This window comes from Bufo bufo, chromosome 9, assembly GCF_905171765.1.
Source record: "Bufo bufo chromosome 9, aBufBuf1.1, whole genome shotgun sequence".
Classification (NCBI taxonomy): Eukaryota; Metazoa; Chordata; class Amphibia; order Anura; family Bufonidae; genus Bufo; species Bufo bufo.
Window position 1 is genome coordinate 230,740,448 of NC_053397.1, and position 18,365 is coordinate 230,758,812.

General features: G+C 40.9%; 1 protein-coding gene across 1 annotated transcript in view; it reads left to right on the plus strand.

The window, feature by feature from the left end:
- The window catches only part of LOC120979633 (vitamin D3 hydroxylase-associated protein-like), a 225,109-nt gene that overhangs the window by 194,805 nt on the left and 11,939 nt on the right, over positions 1-18,365 (plus strand). The window contains exon 5 of the mRNA XM_040408502.1: positions 17,356-17,562. Coding sequence (XP_040264436.1) covers positions 17,356-17,562 — 207 coding nt within the window. The remainder of the gene's footprint in view (positions 1-17,355; positions 17,563-18,365) is intronic.

Below are 18,365 nucleotides of genomic sequence, written 5' to 3' on the forward strand. Positions count from 1 at the left end.
GTTAGAATTCCTAATTTTTGACCTTCTTCACATAGGCTCATTAATTGTTTTTGGAACTCTGTAGTGGGGTCAGTGCGTAGACGTTTATACGTCGTTGTGTCTAACAATTGTCTAGTGCACTCCTTTTTATAATTCTCTACATCCCACACTACAATGGCTCCGCCTTTATCTGCTGGCCAAATATGTGGCACTGCGATGGGCACCAGGTTTGCCCCCAGCTATGCCAATTTATTTATGGCTAACTGGGAACAAAGGGAAATTGATCCAAAGCTGGGGACAGACCTGGTGCTGTGGAAAAGGTACATTGATGATGTCCTTTTCATATGGAAGGGGAATCAGGCATCATTAGATAAATTTCTGGAGGACATTAATAAAAATGATTGTAATTTACGGTTTACAGGAAAGACTAGCCAAACGATGGTGGAATTCCTAGATTTACAAATTAGAATAGAAGATACAAAATTAATATGTAATACATATCGGAAACCCACCTCAAAAAATAGTTATATCCTGTATAATAGCTGCCACCTGCCTCAATGGCTCCTAAATATACCAACGGGACAATTTAGACGAATTAGGAGAAACTGTTCCAAAATAGAGGATTTTGAGGAAGAGGCTTTAATTATGAAAAATCAATTCTCTGATAAACAATACCCCGTAGAAAGTTTGGATACAGCATTAAACACAGTTAGACAAATGGATCGAAAGTCTTTTTTTGATATAAAAAGTAAAAAAGAATGTAAAGATGAAAATATAAGGATTATTTTACCTTTTAATACTCATCATAAAAAGGTGAAATACATAATAAATAAGCATTGGCACTTTATAAATAAAGATAAAACGATAGGTCACCTAGTTCCACATTTTCCACAGGTCACCTTCACTAAAGCGCCAAACTTAGCTCTTATGGTAGCACCCACTATCCCTAAAAGGAATAAAATTACAGTAGATTCTTCCATACAAAAATGGACAAACACCGTGGGTTTTTTCCGATGTGGGAAATGTATGGGGTGTAAGAATACCACTTTCCCGAAAAAGACATCTACAATAAAGTCTACCACAAGCACTAATCAACATACAATCAAAGACTTTCTTACGTGTAATTCTAATAGTGTTATTTACATTATAAAATGTCCCTGTAAAAGACAATATGTGGGCAGAACTAAAAGACAACTTAAAGTTCGTATAGCTGAACATATTTCAAATATAAGGAAGGGTTACGAGAAACACACTTTATCTAATCATTTTAAAACCTCTCATAATCAAAATCCAGAAGGACTCACTTTCTCCGCACTTGAAAAGGTGGAAATAGACTGGAGGGGTGGGAACCATATCAAAAGAATGTCGAGGATTGAGTCTAGATACATTTTTGACTTCAATACCTTGTTACCAGCAGGATTAAATGCTGAGATAGAAATATACGGATTCCTATGAGGTCGCTGGGAGGTGGGGGCTCCTTTACCGAGGGGGGCCCCGTGGGTTATTATGACTGCCTGGGCCCCCCCTCGGTGGAGGAGCCTCACCTACCCATTATACTTCTCTGAAAATCTGCCCAAATACCTGTATGGATATACCTCTACGTATAATTGGAAAACTTGAAAAAAGAAAAAATATGAAAAAATATGTTCTATATTTTTATATTTTATATTTTATATTTTATATTTATAAAAGAAAAATCTGGAGAAACGAAAGAAAAATATATATACAAGAAATATGGTATATTTTTGTATATATTTTTGTATATTTATATTTATTAAGTCTTTAGGAAGATGCTATATGCCTTCTTTTTACCTGATTATTTAGTCTCGTTATTTATTTATTTACAGGTTTATATACCTTATCCGCCATTGGCAGATCTATAGGATATATACCACCCTTTAAGAATGAGTATGGGTAGTTATGAGCTGAATTATAGCAAAAACGCAGGTTGACAATTAAAACCGCAGTATGTGAACAAAACGTAGAATTATCGCCTAGCAAGCGATTCGTTTTTAATTCAGCTTCCCTGCTCCACCTCATCAAGTATACGAAATATGAGGACATGTATTTCCGACATTTAATATATTAATTGAATTTCTTATATTTTAGCGATATATTTATATCTATTCACCCCATGATTTAATATGTTTTTTAAAAGTGGAAAAAAGTAAGTCTTTTAACCATATATACGTCTCTATATTGTGAAATCCAATTGAAAAAACATTCACGTCATTTCCTGCACATAATTGGAACTAATTAATTTAGACTGCACCTGTGTAGGTGGATATAAAAACAGGTCATTTCTATGGGAAACTTAGCCACTGAGGAAGGAGTCGCAGTACTCTGAAACGCGTATGGTAAATCCTATGAAATAAGACACAGAATCAGAAGATTTAAAGCGCTTAAAGAAAAGGAACCAAAAAGAAAAGGGATCGGTGAGAATCTACCTTCTCAAAGGAAAGCTGGATACCTGTCGGCTATCTATGAGATGCGCACCTGGTAATCACATAGCTTGCGTGATATAATGAAATAGCGCAGCACAAAGATACCACTGAGCGACCTCTAGGACAGCACAGCTTTACACATCACTGAAGATCCCGGACCCAACATTCACACAGACTCGGTGGAAATTCCTATTACACCGCAACCTACAGAGATCTTTATCACTCGTGGGACGCCACCAGTGTTATAACCAAACCGGCAGTACTCCAGCTACAAACAGTGAGTAAGACAACTGCGGTTTATCTCTACCACCAGGTAGTGAATTTACCACCATATTGACTTTGCAGTAGCAATATACTGCGCCGAGCATTTGAAGCACTTTATCAACTATTAAGGAGCCTATTTATCATTCGTTTGGAGAGACTATATTGACCCAATAGACTCTGACCCATCGGTCAAATATAGAGAATAATCTCAATTTTTTTTTTTTTTTTTACTATTCTTATTTTATAAATATATTGTATTTATGTATTTTAAGTATTTTATGTATTTTAGCTATGCATTATAAATTGTCGGAATAGATAGTTTTATGTGTCATAATAAATATATCGTTATATCAAAACTCTCCGTGTGTAGTCCAAGTGTTGGTGTGCCCTACTGCTCTATATTTCTTGTTACAAATATATATACATACAGTACAGACCCTGCAGTTTGGACACACCTTCTCATTCAAAGAGTTTTCTTTATTTTCACGACTATGAAAATTGTAGATTCACACTGAAGGCATCAAAACTATGAAGTAACACATGTGGAATTATATACATAACAAACAAGTGTGAAACAACTGAAAATATGTCATATTCTAGGTTCTTCAAAGTAGCCACCTTTTGCTTTGATTACTGCTTTGCACACTCTTGGCATTCTCTTGATGAGCTTCAAGAGGTAGTCCCCTGAAATGGTCTTCACTTCACAGGTGTGCCCTGTCAGGTTTAATAAGTGGGATTTCTTGCCTTATAAATGGGGTTGGGACCATCAGTGGCGTTGAGGAGAAGTCAGGTGGATACACAGCTGATAGTCCTACTGAATAGACTGTTAGAATTTGTATTATGGCAAGAAAAAAGCAGCTAAGTAAAGAAAAACGAGTGGCCATCATTACTTTAAGAAATGAAGGTCAGTCAGTCAGCCGAAAAATTGGGAAAACTTTGAAAGTAAGGGCTATTTGACCATGAAGGAGAGTGATGGGGTGCTGCGCCAGATGACCTGGCCTCCACAGTCACCGGACCAGAACCCAATCGAGATGGTTTGGGGTGAGCTGGACCGCAGAGTGAAGGCAAAAGGGCCAACAAGTGCTAAGCATCTCTGGGAACTCCTTCAAGACTGTTGGAAGACCATTTCAGGGGACTACCTCTTGAAGCTCATCAAGAGAATGCCAAGAGTGTGCAAAGCAGTAATCAAAGAAAAAGGTGGCTACTTTGAAGAACCTAGAATATGACATATTTTCAGTTGTTTCACACTTGTTTGTTATGTATATAATTCCACATGTGTTAATTCATAGTTTTGATGCCTTCATAGTCATGAAAATAAAGAAAACTCTTTGAATGAGAAGGTGTGTCCAAACTTTTGGTCTGTACTGTATATATATATATATATATATATATATATAGTGTGTATATATATATATATATATAGTGTGTGTGTATATAGTGTGTATATATAGTGTCTATATAGTGTGTGTGTATATATAGTGTGTGTGTATGTATATATATAGCGTGTATGTATAGTGTGTATATATAGTGTGTGTGTGTATAGTGTATATACACTCGCCTAAAGAATTATTAGTGCCCCCATACTAATACGGTGTTGGACCCCCTTTTGCCTTCAGAACTGCCTTAATTCTACGTGGCATTGATTCCACAAGGTGCTGATAGCATTCTTTAGAAATGTTGGCCCATATTGATAGGATAGCGTCTTGCAGTTGATGGAGATTTGAGGGATGCACATCCAGGGCACGAAGCTCCCGTTCCACCACATCCCAAAGATGCTCTATTGGGTTGAGATCTGGTGACTGTGGGGCCATTTTAGTACAGTGAACTCATTGTCATGTTCCAGAAACCAATGTGAGATGATTGGAGCTTTGTGACATGGTGCATTATCCTGCTGGAAGTAGCCATCAGAGGATGGAGACATGTCCTCATTCTGTTTACCCCAAATTCGGACTCAACAGAAATCGAGACTCATCAGACCAGGCAACATTTTTCCAGTCTTCAACAGTCCAATTTTGGTGAGCTCGTGCACATTGTAGCCTCTTTTTCCTATTTGTAGTGGAGATGAGTGGTACCCGGTGGGGTCTTCTGCTGTTGTAGCCCATCCGCCTCAAGGTTGTGCGTGTTGTGGCTTCACAAATGCTTTGCTGCAGACCTCGGTTGTAACGAGGGGTTATTTCAGCCAACGTTGCTCTTCTATCAGCTTGAATCAGTCGGCCCATTCTCCTCTGACCTCTAGCATCCACAAGGCATTTTTGCCCACAGGACGGCCGCATACTGGATGTTTTTCCCTTTTCACACCATTCTTTGTAAACCCTAGAAATAGTTGTGCGTGAAAATCCCAGTAACTGAGCAGATTGTGAAATACTCAGACCGGCCGTCTGGCACCAACAACCATGCCACGCTCAAAATGGCTTAAATAACCTTTCTTTCCCATTCTGACATTCAGTTTGGAGTTCAGGAGATTGTCCTGATCAGGACCCCCCCCCCCCCCCCCCCCCTAAATGCATCGAAGCAACTGCCATGTGATTGGTTGACTAGAGAATTGCATTAATGAGAAATAGAACAGGTGTTCCTAATAATTCTTTAGGTGAGTGTATAGTGTGTGTATATATAGCGTGTGTATAGTGTATATATAGTGTGTGTATAGTGTGTATATATAGTGTGTATGTATAGTATGTATGTATATATATAGTGTATATATATAGTGTGTATAGTGTGTGTGTGTGTATATATAGTGTGTGTATAGTGTGTATATATAGTGTGTATGTATAGTATGTATGTATGTATATATATAGTGTATATATATAGTGTGTATAGTGTGTGTGTGTGTGTGTATATATAGTGTGTGTATAGTGTGTATATATAGTGTGTATGTATATATAGTGTGTGTGTGTATGTGTGTGTATATATATATATACATTAGTGTGTATATATAGTGTGTGTGTATATATAGTGTATATACAGTGTGTGTATAGTGTATATATAGTGTGTGTGTATATATATATATAGTGTGTGTATATATAGTGTATATATAGTGTGTGTATAGTGTATATATAGTGTGTGTATGTATATATACCGTGTGTATATATAGTGTGTATGTATATATAGTGTGTGTGTGTATGTGTGTGTATATATATATATACATTAGTGTGTATATATAGTGTGTGTGTATATATAGTGTATATACAGTGTGTGTATAGTGTATATATAGTGTGTGTGTATATATATATATAGTGTGTGTATATATAGTGTATATATAGTGTGTGTATAGTGTATATATGGTGTGTGTATGTATATATACAGTGTGTATATATAGTGTGTACGTATAGTATGTATGTATATATATAGTGTATATATAGTGTGTGTATAGTGTGTATATAGTGTATATACAGTGTGTGTATAGTGTATATATAGTGTGTGTGTATATATATATATAGTGTGTGTATATATAGTGTATATATAGTGTGTGTATAGTGTATATATAGTGTGTGTATGTATATATACAGTGTGTATATATAGTGTGTACGTATAGTATGTATGTATATATATAGTGTATATATAGTGTGTGTGTATATATAGTGTATATATAGTGTGTGTATAGTGTATATATAGTGTGTGTATGTATATATACAGTGTGTATATATAGTGTGTACGTATAGTATGTATGTATATATATAGTGTATATATAGTGTGTGTGTATATATAGTGTATATATAGTGTGTGTATAGTGTATATATAGTGTGTGTATGTATATATACAGTGTGTATATATAGTGTGTACGTATAGTATGTATGTATATATATATAGTGTATATATAGTGTGTGTATAGTGTGTATATATAGTGTGTATGTGTATATATATTAGTGTGTACAAACAAAAAAGAAAAGAAGCAGCACACAAAAAAAAAGGACGGGTGCAAAAGAATCCTCCTAAGAGACCTGCGACCAAGATCCCAAATGTAGATAATGTAGCAAAAGAAGGCAGCACTCCAGATTGCAGTAAAAAAGTGGACGGTTTATTCACTCATCAGCAACGTTTCAGCTCTCTCAATGGAGCCTTTTTCCAGCTGAGTAACATGTGCAGAATTACATACATATATAGTGCAAGTAATTACCAAGGTACAAATTGACACATCATATAATAAAGTGCAAATGCATAGATATAACCATCACATTACAAATATAATCAGTGTATTGTCATAATTTAGTGTAGCAGCAGTACAGACATAATCGTAGAAAAATTCATAATGTAGTGGATGTGATATAAAATCACCAAACTGTCATAATGACCAATCAAATGTGAGGGTGAACAGGTGTGTTTAAACATGATATAACAATCAAAAAGATTAAAAACCTTTGAATGAGTCACTTTCGGCTGACCAGGCATGGTAGGAACTGTTGGCGTCCGGAAAGGAGCACGGCGCATGCGCCACTTCAACCGCTATCGCGAGATTCACTGAGGTAATGTGTGGTAAAACAACCACATCAAAGATGGCCACTTTGAAACAATACTTTAGGGCGCATGCGCATGCCAATGCTACCGCCCATACGAGTTTGACAGACACAGGTACAGTGTCCGAGCGCCGCAGTATATAGCAGAAACAGCTGATCCATTCATCGGGGGCCGACGGGTCAACGTTGGTCACCAATGGGATATCTGTATCTGTAGGATGATACGGTTGTCACACCGTTGGCATCCTACTGCCCAGACTACCAGCAAATCCGCTCCATGTCCCTTGCAGCCATACAGTAGACAAAGTCCACTTTAAATCAGCCAAAAGGACACAGATGAAACTGCATCGGAGCTCATAGTATATATATATGTATTTAGAATAAGTCAACTGTACCCGTCAGTGTAGGTGTCACCCAAGTCCCAGAGGGGGCTTGAGTCACACCATCGCACAGACCGGTACCGACCGTAAATATTAATAAAACTTATTACAAGATCATAAGAAAGGGGATCGCCAACAGGTTCCTCCAGGCTTCGCCATACGTGAACATTCGAACTTTATGCTTCAGAATAATTTCCTATAAAAAAGAAAAAAATATTTAATATATAGCACATGTTGTTTTCCATATACGTCATCAAATTGGGAGAGAACACACATAAATTCAATGACTAGACCAGTGTTTCCCAACCAGTGTGCCTCCAGCTGTTGCAAAACTACAACTTCCAGCATGCCCGCACAGCCAAAGGCTGTGGGGGCATGCTGGGAATTGTAGTTTTGCAACAGCTGGAGGCACACTGGTTGGGAAACACTGGCACTAGACAACCCTAAACTCCACATTTAAACCTTGTGGCCTTAAAGTGCCAAGTGTGTAGATCCAATAAAGTTCACGCTTTTTCAATAACTTTATTCGATCCCCACGTCGCCTTGACGGAGATATTTGCTCCAAGATTCTAAACCGTAGGTCATCTTGTGTATGCTTGGCTTCAGTGAAGTGTTTGGACACTGGGAGATCCATTTTTTGTTTTCTAATTGAGTACCTGTGTTGGTTGAGGCGGGTTTTGACGTCCCATGTGGTCTCACCAATATATAGCAGACCACAGGGGCACACCAACAAATAGATAACATAAGACGAATCACATGTTAAATATTGTCTGATCTTGACCCTGTGGCCCAGGGTAGGGTGCAAAAAAGAATCCCCTCTCAACATTAATTTACAATTGATGCAGTTATAACAAGGATAACAGCCTTTACGTGTGGAGCCAAAATAGCTCTCACATGTCTCCCTTGTAGATCCAATGTCTGACTTCACCAGTCTATCACCTAAATTAGGGCTACGTCGGTATGAGCATAGAGTGGCGATTTGAACTCCTGCACTTTGTCAAAATTGCTATTGAGAATTCGCCAATGTTTTTTAATTATGGCAGCAATCCTACCACTATTGAACCCTCTCTAATGGTTTCTCTAGTAAGTGATTTGATTCTGTTCAACTGTTCTCGAATCAATTTTTTGGGATACCCACGTGTTTGAAATTTGGACCCCATTTCTTGTAATCTATTCTCCGCTGTTTCTGGATCTTGAACAATTTTTTTGACCCTGAGGAGCTGACTAAAAGGAAGAGACCTTATCATAGGTTTGGGATGGTGGCTCTCATAACGTAACAGGGTGTTTTTATCTGTGGGTTTCACATATATATCCGTCCCTAACCTGTCATTGTGAATGCCAACTTGTTGTGTGTCCAGAAATTGCAAAGATGTCTCTGAATAGGTCAATGTAAACTTTACACTGGGATCAATGGTGTTTAAAAAACTATGGAAAGCGATGAGGTCCTCCGCGGCGCCGACCCAAATCAGGAAAATGTCATCAATGTAACGCCACCACCCCAGCACATGGCTGAAGTGGTGGCTCACATAGATGACAGATTCCTCAAGATGTGACATGTAAAGATTTGCGTAGGTCGGCGCCACGTTGGACCCCATCGCGGTCCCCCGTAACTGTAAAAAGAAGTCATCCTGAAACAGAAAGCAATTTCTGGTTAGGATGAACCTCAGCAAGGTGCTCAAAAATCGTTGACAGTCCTGACTGTAATTAGTTTTATGTAAAACCTGTTCAATAGCTTGTATGCCCAATTCGTGTTCAATCGAGGTATAAAGGCTTACTACATCGAAAGAGGCCACTAGTGCCCCCTTGGGGATGGAAAGACCATCAATCTTAGTCAAGAAGTCACTAGTGTCTCTAATGTATGATCTTGAGGATAGAGCAAACGGACGCAAAATTTTATCAAGAAAAATGGCTGCCTTGCAGAACAGTGAGTCCATCCCCGAGACGATAGGACGTCCAGGGGGTGAAGTCAAAGACTTATGTATCTTAGGCAAGGTGTATAGGATTGGCGTGGCGGGCTTATCACTATATAAAAAGGCAAAGATTTTTTCATCAATTATATCTTTCTCTTTAGCTGCAATTAATATCTCCTTGAGCTCCCTCAATAGCACAAATTTAGGATCATTATAAATTCTTTCATATACATCAGTGTCTGCGAGCTGTTGTCTGATTTCAGCCACATAGGATCTGGTGTCCATGACCACAACCCCACCACCCTTGTCAGCAGACTTGATGGTGAGGTTGCGGTCCGAAGCCAGATCACTAAGTGCCTCCATCTCCATTTTTGTCATATTAGCAAATTTAAGTGATTGCTGAGAGGTTTCTTGTTTGAGACTTTCAATATCGCGTTTGACCGCCAAACCAAAAGCCCCAATAGCAGGATGATCAATAGCTGGAGAAAAATCACTTTTAACATATAAATCCAAACTTTTCAAGGACAGCTCACTAACCCTTGTATTTTCAGATGTAGGTCTGTCATGTTGTTCAGCAAACCATACTTTCAATTTAATGTTACGCAGAAATCTCTGCAGATCAATTTCTAGGTCAAACCATTTGGTTGCATTTACAGGACAATATGACAGACCCTTATTCAGTACAGATAGTTGTGCAGTGCTCAAAGGTGCTGAAGAGATATTTACCACTATATCTTGCGTCTTAAAGTCCTGCCCTGCTGGGGCTGCACATTTTTCCCTTTTTCTTTGTTTGTGTTGTCTCCTACCCCCTCGGCGGGTTCTGTCGATCCGGGGGTCCCCCCTAAAAAAGACGTAGATGACGAAGCGGAATTAATGTCCAACTGTGACACTGTAGCATTTTCCCGGGTGTTATGTCCCTGTGGTTTCCTGGTAGTAGAAGGGGACCTGGATCCAAACTTCTCCCCTGGCATCCTCCGATTCCTCCTTTGGTCTCCTTGCCAATTATACACGAAGCCCGTGGCATAATCGTCCACATCACGTGTCCATTTGCGACGTTTTTTGCTCTGTAGTTCTCCCCGAAATAGAAAATAAAGTAAACGTTTAATTAGTCTGGAACTGCACCTTGCCACCTTGAGTGAATATCATATTGCACATAGGATCCCTAGAGGGATGCGCTCCCATTTGAGACCAGACCTTTTTATTAACAACGCCGATTTTTGTGCCAGATTTGTTCAAATTTCAAATAAATACGCATTCGACATTATCCTGCTAAATGTTGAATTTCTACAAAAAGAAAAAGCAATAGTACAAGGGACATTATCCGAAATGACAGACAAATTGAGAACTGTGTTGTCCACAGATGATTTTGATGCGTACATGTCCAATAGTGTGTTACATCTTGATAAATTTCGGGGAGAACTACAGAGCAAAAAACGTCGCAAATGGACACGTGATGTGGACGATTATGCCACGGGCTTCGTGTATAATTGGCAAGGAGACCAAAGGAGGAATCGGAGGATGCCAGGGGAGAAGTTTGGATCCAGGTCCCCTTCTACTACCAGGAAACCACAGGGACATAACACCCGGGAAAATGCTACAGTGTCACAGTTGGACATTAATTCCGCTTCGTCATCTACGTCTTTTTTAGGGGGGACCCCCGGATCGACAGAACCCGCCGAGGGGGTAGGAGACAACACACACAAAGAAAAAGGGAAAAATGTGCAGCCCCAGCAGGGCAGGACTTTAAGACGCAAGATATAGTGGTAAATATCTCTTCAGCACCTTTGAGCACTGCACAACTATCTGTACTGAATAAGGGTCTGTCATATTGTCCTGTAAATGCAACCAAATGGTTTGACCTAGAAATTGATCTGCAGAGATTTCTGCGTAACATTAAATTGAAAGTATGGTTTGCTGAACAACATGACAGACCTACATCTGAAAATACAAGGGTTAGTGAGCTGTCCTTGAAAAGTTTGGATTTATATGTTAAAAGTGATTTTTCTCCAGCTATTGATCATCCTGCTATTGGGGCTTTTGGTTTGGCGGTCAAACGCGATATTGAAAGTCTCAAACAAGAAACCTCTCAGCAATCACTTAAATTTGCTAATATGACAAAAATGGAGATGGAGGCACTTAGTGATCTGGCTTCGGACCGCAACCTCACCATCAAGTCTGCTGACAAGGGTGGTGGGGTTGTGGTCATGGACACCAGATCCTATGTGGCTGAAATCAGACAACAGCTCGCAGACACTGATGTATATGAAAGAATTTATAATGATCCTAAATTTGTGCTATTGAGGGAGCTCAAGGAGATATTAATTGCAGCTAAAGAGAAAGATATAATTGATGAAAAAATCTTTGCCTTTTTATATAGTGATAAGCCCGCCACGCCAATCCTATACACCTTGCCTAAGATACATAAGTCTTTGACTTCACCCCCTGGACGTCCTATCGTCTCGGGGATGGACTCACTGTTCTGCAAGGCAGCCATTTTTCTTGATAAAATTTTGCGTCCGTTTGCTCTATCCTCAAGATCATACATTAGAGACACTAGTGACTTCTTGACTAAGATTGATGGTCTTTCCATCCCCAAGGGGGCACTAGTGGCCTCTTTCGATGTAGTAAGCCTTTATACCTCGATTGAACACGAATTGGGCATACAAGCTATTGAACAGGTTTTACATAAAACTAATTACAGTCAGGACTGTCAACGATTTTTGAGCACCTTGCTGAGGTTCATCCTAACCAGAAATTACTTTCTGTTTCAGGATGACTTCTTTTTACAGTTACGGGGGACCGCGATGGGGTCCAACGTGGCGCCGACCTACGCAAATCTTTACATGTCACATCTTGAGGAATCTGTCATCTATGTGAGCCACCACTTCAGCCATGTGCTGGGGTGGTGGCGTTACATTGATGACATTTTCCTGATTTGGGTCGGCGCCGCGGAGGACCTCATCGCTTTCCATAGTTTTTTAAACACCATTGATCCCAGTGTAAAGTTTACATTGACCTATTCAGAGACATCTTTGCAATTTCTGGACACACAAGTTGGCATTCACAATGACAGGTTAGGGACGGATATATATGTGAAACCCACAGATAAAAACACCCTGTTACGTTATGAGAGCCACCATCCCAAACCTATGATAAGGTCTCTTCCTTTTAGTCAGCTCCTCAGGGTCAAAAAAATTGTTCAAGATCCAGAAACAGCGGAGAATAGATTACAAGAAATGGGGTCCAAATTTCAAACACGTGGGTATCCCAAAAAATTGATTCGAGAACAGTTGAACAGAATCAAATGACTTACTAGAGAAACCATTAGAGAGGGTTCAATAGTGGTAGGATTGCTGCCATAATTAAAAAACATTGGCGAATTCTCAATAGCAATTTTGACAAAGTGCAGGAGTTCAAATCGCCACTCTATGCTCATACCGACGTAGCCCTAATTTAGGTGATAGACTGGTGAAGTCAGACATTGGATCTACAAGGGAGACATGTGAGAGCTATTTTGGCTCCACACGTAAAGGCTGTTATCCTTGTTATAACTGCATCAATTGTAAATTAATGTTGAGAGGGGATTCTTTTTTGCACCCTACCCTGGGCCACAGGGTCAAGATCAGACAATATTTAACATGTGATTCGTCTTATGTTATCTATTTGTTGGTGTGCCCCTGTGGTCTGCTATATATTGGTGAGACCACATGGGACGTCAAAACCCGCCTCAACCAACACAGGTACTCAATTAGAAAACAAAAAATGGATCTCCCAGTGTCCAAACACTTCACTGAAGCCAAGCATACACAAGATGACCTACGGTTTAGAATCTTGGAGCAAATATCTCCGTCAAGGCGAGGTGGGGATCGAATAAAGTTATTGAAAAAGCGTGAACTTTATTGGATCTACACACTTGGCACTTTAAGGCCACAAGGTTTAAATGTGGAGTTTAGGGTTGTCTAGTGCCAGTGTTTCCCAACCAGTGTGCCTCCAGCTGTTGCAAAACTACAATTCCCAGCATGCCCCCACAGCCTTTGGCTGTGCGGGCATGCTGGAAGTTGTAGTTTTGCAACAGCTGGAGGCACACTGGTTGGGAAACACTGGTCTAGTCATTGAATTTATGTGTGTTCTCTCCCAATTTGATGACGTATATGGAAAACAACATGTGCTATATATTAAATATTTTTTGTTTTTTATAGGAAATTATTCTGAAGCATAAAGTTCGAATGTTCACGTATGGCGAAGCCTGGAGGAACCTGTTGGCGATCCCCTTTCTTATGATCTTGTAATAAGTTTTATTAATATTTACGGTCGGTACCGGTCTGTGCGATGGTGTGACTCAAGCCCCCTTTGGGACTTGGGTGACACCTACACAGACGGGTACAGTTGACTTATTCTAAATACATATATATATACTCCTACTCAGAGCTGTGCCCATGCTATGTTTTAGACACCACTCACATCCAGAGCTGCATTTACCCACTTGTTCTTACATCATGTGTTATACTCTGCTTCCACTTAAAGATGCATTTCTTTTCATTGCTACATAATGGTTACTCAGTATTCTTACTAGGGCTATCAGCACACCGCTCTGATACTGCTCTTCCGATAAACATAGCTGCTTTCTTTTCAGGCTTACGTTTCTTTCCTTGGTGGTTTGTTACATTCCTTAGGCCTACCTTTTTCTGTTTACTTGGGGGGAAGAGAGAGGGAGAAAAAAAAATGGGTGGTGTTCTTTAATCCTGGTTTGCATTCACTCAGACTGGTCTCCTTTACTTCTGGTTCGCATTCACTTAGACTGGTCTCCTTTACTTCTGGTCCGCATTCACTTAGACTGGTCTCCTTTACTTCTGGTCCGCATTCACGCAGATTGATCTCCTGCCCCAGTTAACCAAATAGCTCCCTAGCGGTCAGTGGGCCAATAGGAGTAAGTTCCTACTATGTTTTCACAGTAGTTCATTCATTTGTCACGACAAGGGTCTTTTCTTAGCGAACTGCAATGCCTCTGGCTCTTGTTTTTCTCCCATCTGTTTCAATTTCACGGTTGGTTAATGTTTCATTCATGCAAGTGGTTCGGATCACTAATGTCTATGCATTTGCCATTCGGTCTGGCTCACGTTTTAATTACTTATCGTCACTGTACAGTCATCCAGGTCAATCTCTTGGCTTCAGGGGGCCTCATGGCTTCGGGGGCCCGATGACCGTTCTTCATGTTGTTCGTTAGGGGTACAATATGGTTGTAGGCTGGTTAGCGTCCTAGGTTTATTGTCGGAGAGGGTCATGGTTATGCGAGTCCCAAGTCATACTGGTGCTGCATAAGTGGTTTATAAATAAATATAAAATAATTTAAAAAAAAATAAAATCCGCCATTAGAGTCTCTCACGCATGGCTTCTCCGTTTTAGTTTCACACACATGACTCCGGCATTAGTCTTTCACGATATTGGCTTCTCCGTTTTAGTTTTACACACATGACTCCGCCATTAGAGCCTCTCACGCATGGCTCCGCCATTAGTCTCTCACGTATGGCTTACCCCTTTTGTGTTACACATATGACTCCGCCATTAGTCTCTCACGCACGGCTTCTCTGTTTTAGTGTTACACATATGACTCCGCCATTAGTCTCTCACGCACGGCTTCTCCGTTTTAGTTTTACACACATGACTCCGCCATTAGAGTCTCTCACGCATGGCTCCGCCATTAGAGTCTCTCACGTATGGCTTCTCCCTTTTAGTGTTACATATGACTCCGCCATTAGAGTCTCTCACGCATGGCTTCTCCCTTTTAGTGTTACATATGACTCCGCCATTAGAGTCTCTCACGCATGGCTTTGCCATTAGAGTCTCTCACGCATGGCTTTGCCATTAGAGTCTCTCACGCATGGCTTATCCCTTTTGGTGTTACACATGTCTCCGCCATTAGTCTCTCACACATGGCTTTGCCATTAGAGTCTCTCACGCATGGCTTTGCCATTAGAGTCTCTCACGCATGGCTTTGCCATTAGAGTCTCTCACGCATGGCTTTGCCATTAGAGTCTCTCATATGACTCCGCCATTAGAGTCACACATATGACTCCGCCATTAGAGTCTCTCACGCATGGCTTATCCCTTTTGGTGTTACACATGTCTCCGCCATTAGTCTCTCACGCATGGCTTTGCCATTAGAGTCTCTCACGCATGGCTTTGCCATTAGAGTCTCTCACGCATGGCTTTGCCATTAGAGTCTCTCACGCATGGCTTTGCCATTAGAGTCTCTCATATGACTCCGCCATTAGAGTCACACATATGACTCCGCCATTAGAGTCTCTCACGCATGGCTTTGCCATTAGAGTCTCTCACGCATGGCTTATCCCTTTTGGTGTTACACATGTCTCCGCCATTAGTCTCTCACGTATGGCTTCTCTGTTTAAATTTTACACACAACGCCATTCGAGGCCGGCTGCGTGGTCCCACAACAAGTAAGTTCCATGTCTTTTTCTGCCTTCAGACCCGCTCGCATGGCTCGGTTATCTGTGGCTCGCAATACCATTTTCTTGTGGTGGCTCGCACGTGTGGCTTGTGCCATTAGAGCCTCACTCACGTTATTGTTTTCCCTGACTTTTATTTTCTAGGTTGTTGGGTTTCATTGTTTTCTTTATAAGCAGTCATCCCGAGCCTGCCTTTGCGGACATCATCTTCTCAAAGGCATGCTTACTTCATCTACAAACTCGGGCTGAGGGTGTTGGTGTCCGGCCTAAGTCCTGGGTATCGGTCTGTCTTCCAGTAGGAGGTACAGTAATAAGGCGCAGCTTACGAAGTCTGTCACGTCTACAGACACGACAAGTCCTATCACGACTACAGGCGCAGCATACACAGTTTATCACGACCTTAAGCATTTTCTGTCACAACTGCAGGTATTGTGTACGTTCTGTCCTTATTACAGGCGACATTAGCTCGTTAATCGTAATAGCCATGTATTCCGGTGGATGGTTCCCCAGGCCTGGTGGGTTTACACATTTCACTTAATTTACTACTACAGTAAGACGGCAGACACCATGTTCTGACTTTTGGGCCCTTAATAGGAAGTGTGGCCTGGGGAATAAGTAGAGGTAAAGTATTTTGCCACCAGGAACAGTTGGTGCCCGATCAGGGCCCTTGGCGGATGGTTGGGGTTCATCTGGGCCGGGGGTCTCGGGCTGCGGCCCTCCGGCTGTTGCGGGGCTGCAGCTCCCACGGTGCCCGGACAGCCTACAGGTATCAGCCTACAGCAGGGCGTTGTGGGGGTTGTGGTTTTGCGGCAGCTGGGGGGCCGTAGTTTGGGATGCCTGATCTAGGCCCTTCTAACAGATTCACCATTGTTTGTTTCAGTCTGCAGCTCTCAGGATTCAGACCTTCTCGTAATATGGTCATATGTTAGTCAACATAGGAGTAAATCGTTTCTGGTTACCGGCCACTCTTTCAATTGCATCAGCATTAACCATCTCCAAGAACGATGTGGCGGTACACATGACAAAGAGGTAAGGTAGATGGAAGTCACTGTGATATATACGGTATATTCTGTACCTCCATCGTGAAGGGTCTTTTCTGTTCAAAATCGGGTGTCGTAACAGTATGTATATATTTACTCCAAACAAGGTCTGCTCTTTTTGGCCCCTTTAGGCTGCCCTACCACGGCAGTCATGGCATAACTCTACTGCTTGTTGTAGATAGGGTTAGATAGGTCAGGTTCACCTTTCTGATAGCCGATCCGACCACAAATATATATATATAGTGTGTGTATATATAGTGTATATATAGTGTGTGTGTGTGTGTGTGTGTATGTATATGTATATATATATATATTAGTGTGTATATATAGTGTATGTGACATACGCTCTACCTTTAGGCTACTTTATGTATAGGACATATACTTCCAGATGCTTCCATAGCCCTGTTCACTCTTCCCTTCCAGCTATGAGACCAGTAACCCGATCTATGGAAAGACAGTGAACCCCCATAACAAAGACAAGGTGGCCGCAGGGTCTTCTGGGGGGGAAGGAGCGCTGATTGCTGCTGGAGGATCTGTTCTGGGCATTGGAACTGACATCGGTGGAAGCATCCGTCTCCCGGCCAGCTTCTGCGGAATTACCGGATTTAAGCCAACTCCCAGTAGACTGAGGTGAGCTCCAGATATGTACACAGTATACACAAATATACATATATACAATGTATACCACACATATATATATTCATATATACAGTATACACACATATATATATATACACACACATATATACACTGTACACACACATATATACACTGTACACACACATTTACAGTGGATATAAAAAGTCTACACACCCCTGGTAAAATGTCAGGTTTCTGTGATGTAAAAAAAATGAGACAAAGATAAATCTTTTCAGAACTTTTCCCACCTTTAATGTGACCTATAAACTGTACAACTCAATGGAAAAACAAACTGAAATCTTTTAGGTGGAGGGAAGAAAACAAAAACCACAAAAATAATGTGGTGCATAAGTGTGCACACCCTGTTATAACTGGGGATGTCGCTGTGTTCAGAATGAAGCAATCCCATCCAGAATCCTGTTAGATAGGAGTCCGCATACACCGGCCGTCATGTAAAGGGCCTCTGATTGACCCCAGATAAAGCTCAGCCGATCTAGTTGGTCTTTCCTGAAATGTCCTTGGTCACATCCCACAGCAGAAGCCATGGTCCACAGAGAGCTTCCATCAGAGGGGTCTCATTGTTAGAAGTTATCAGTCAGGAGAAGGGGACAAAAGAATGTCCAAGGCATTAGATCTACCATGGAACACAGTGGAGACCGTCATCATCAAGTGGAGGAAATATGGCCCAACAGTGACATCACCAAGAACTGGACGTCCCTCCAAAAGTGATGAGTCCTGGCTGTGTGGTCCATGTGACAACCATCTCCCGTATTCTTCATATGTCTGGGCTATGG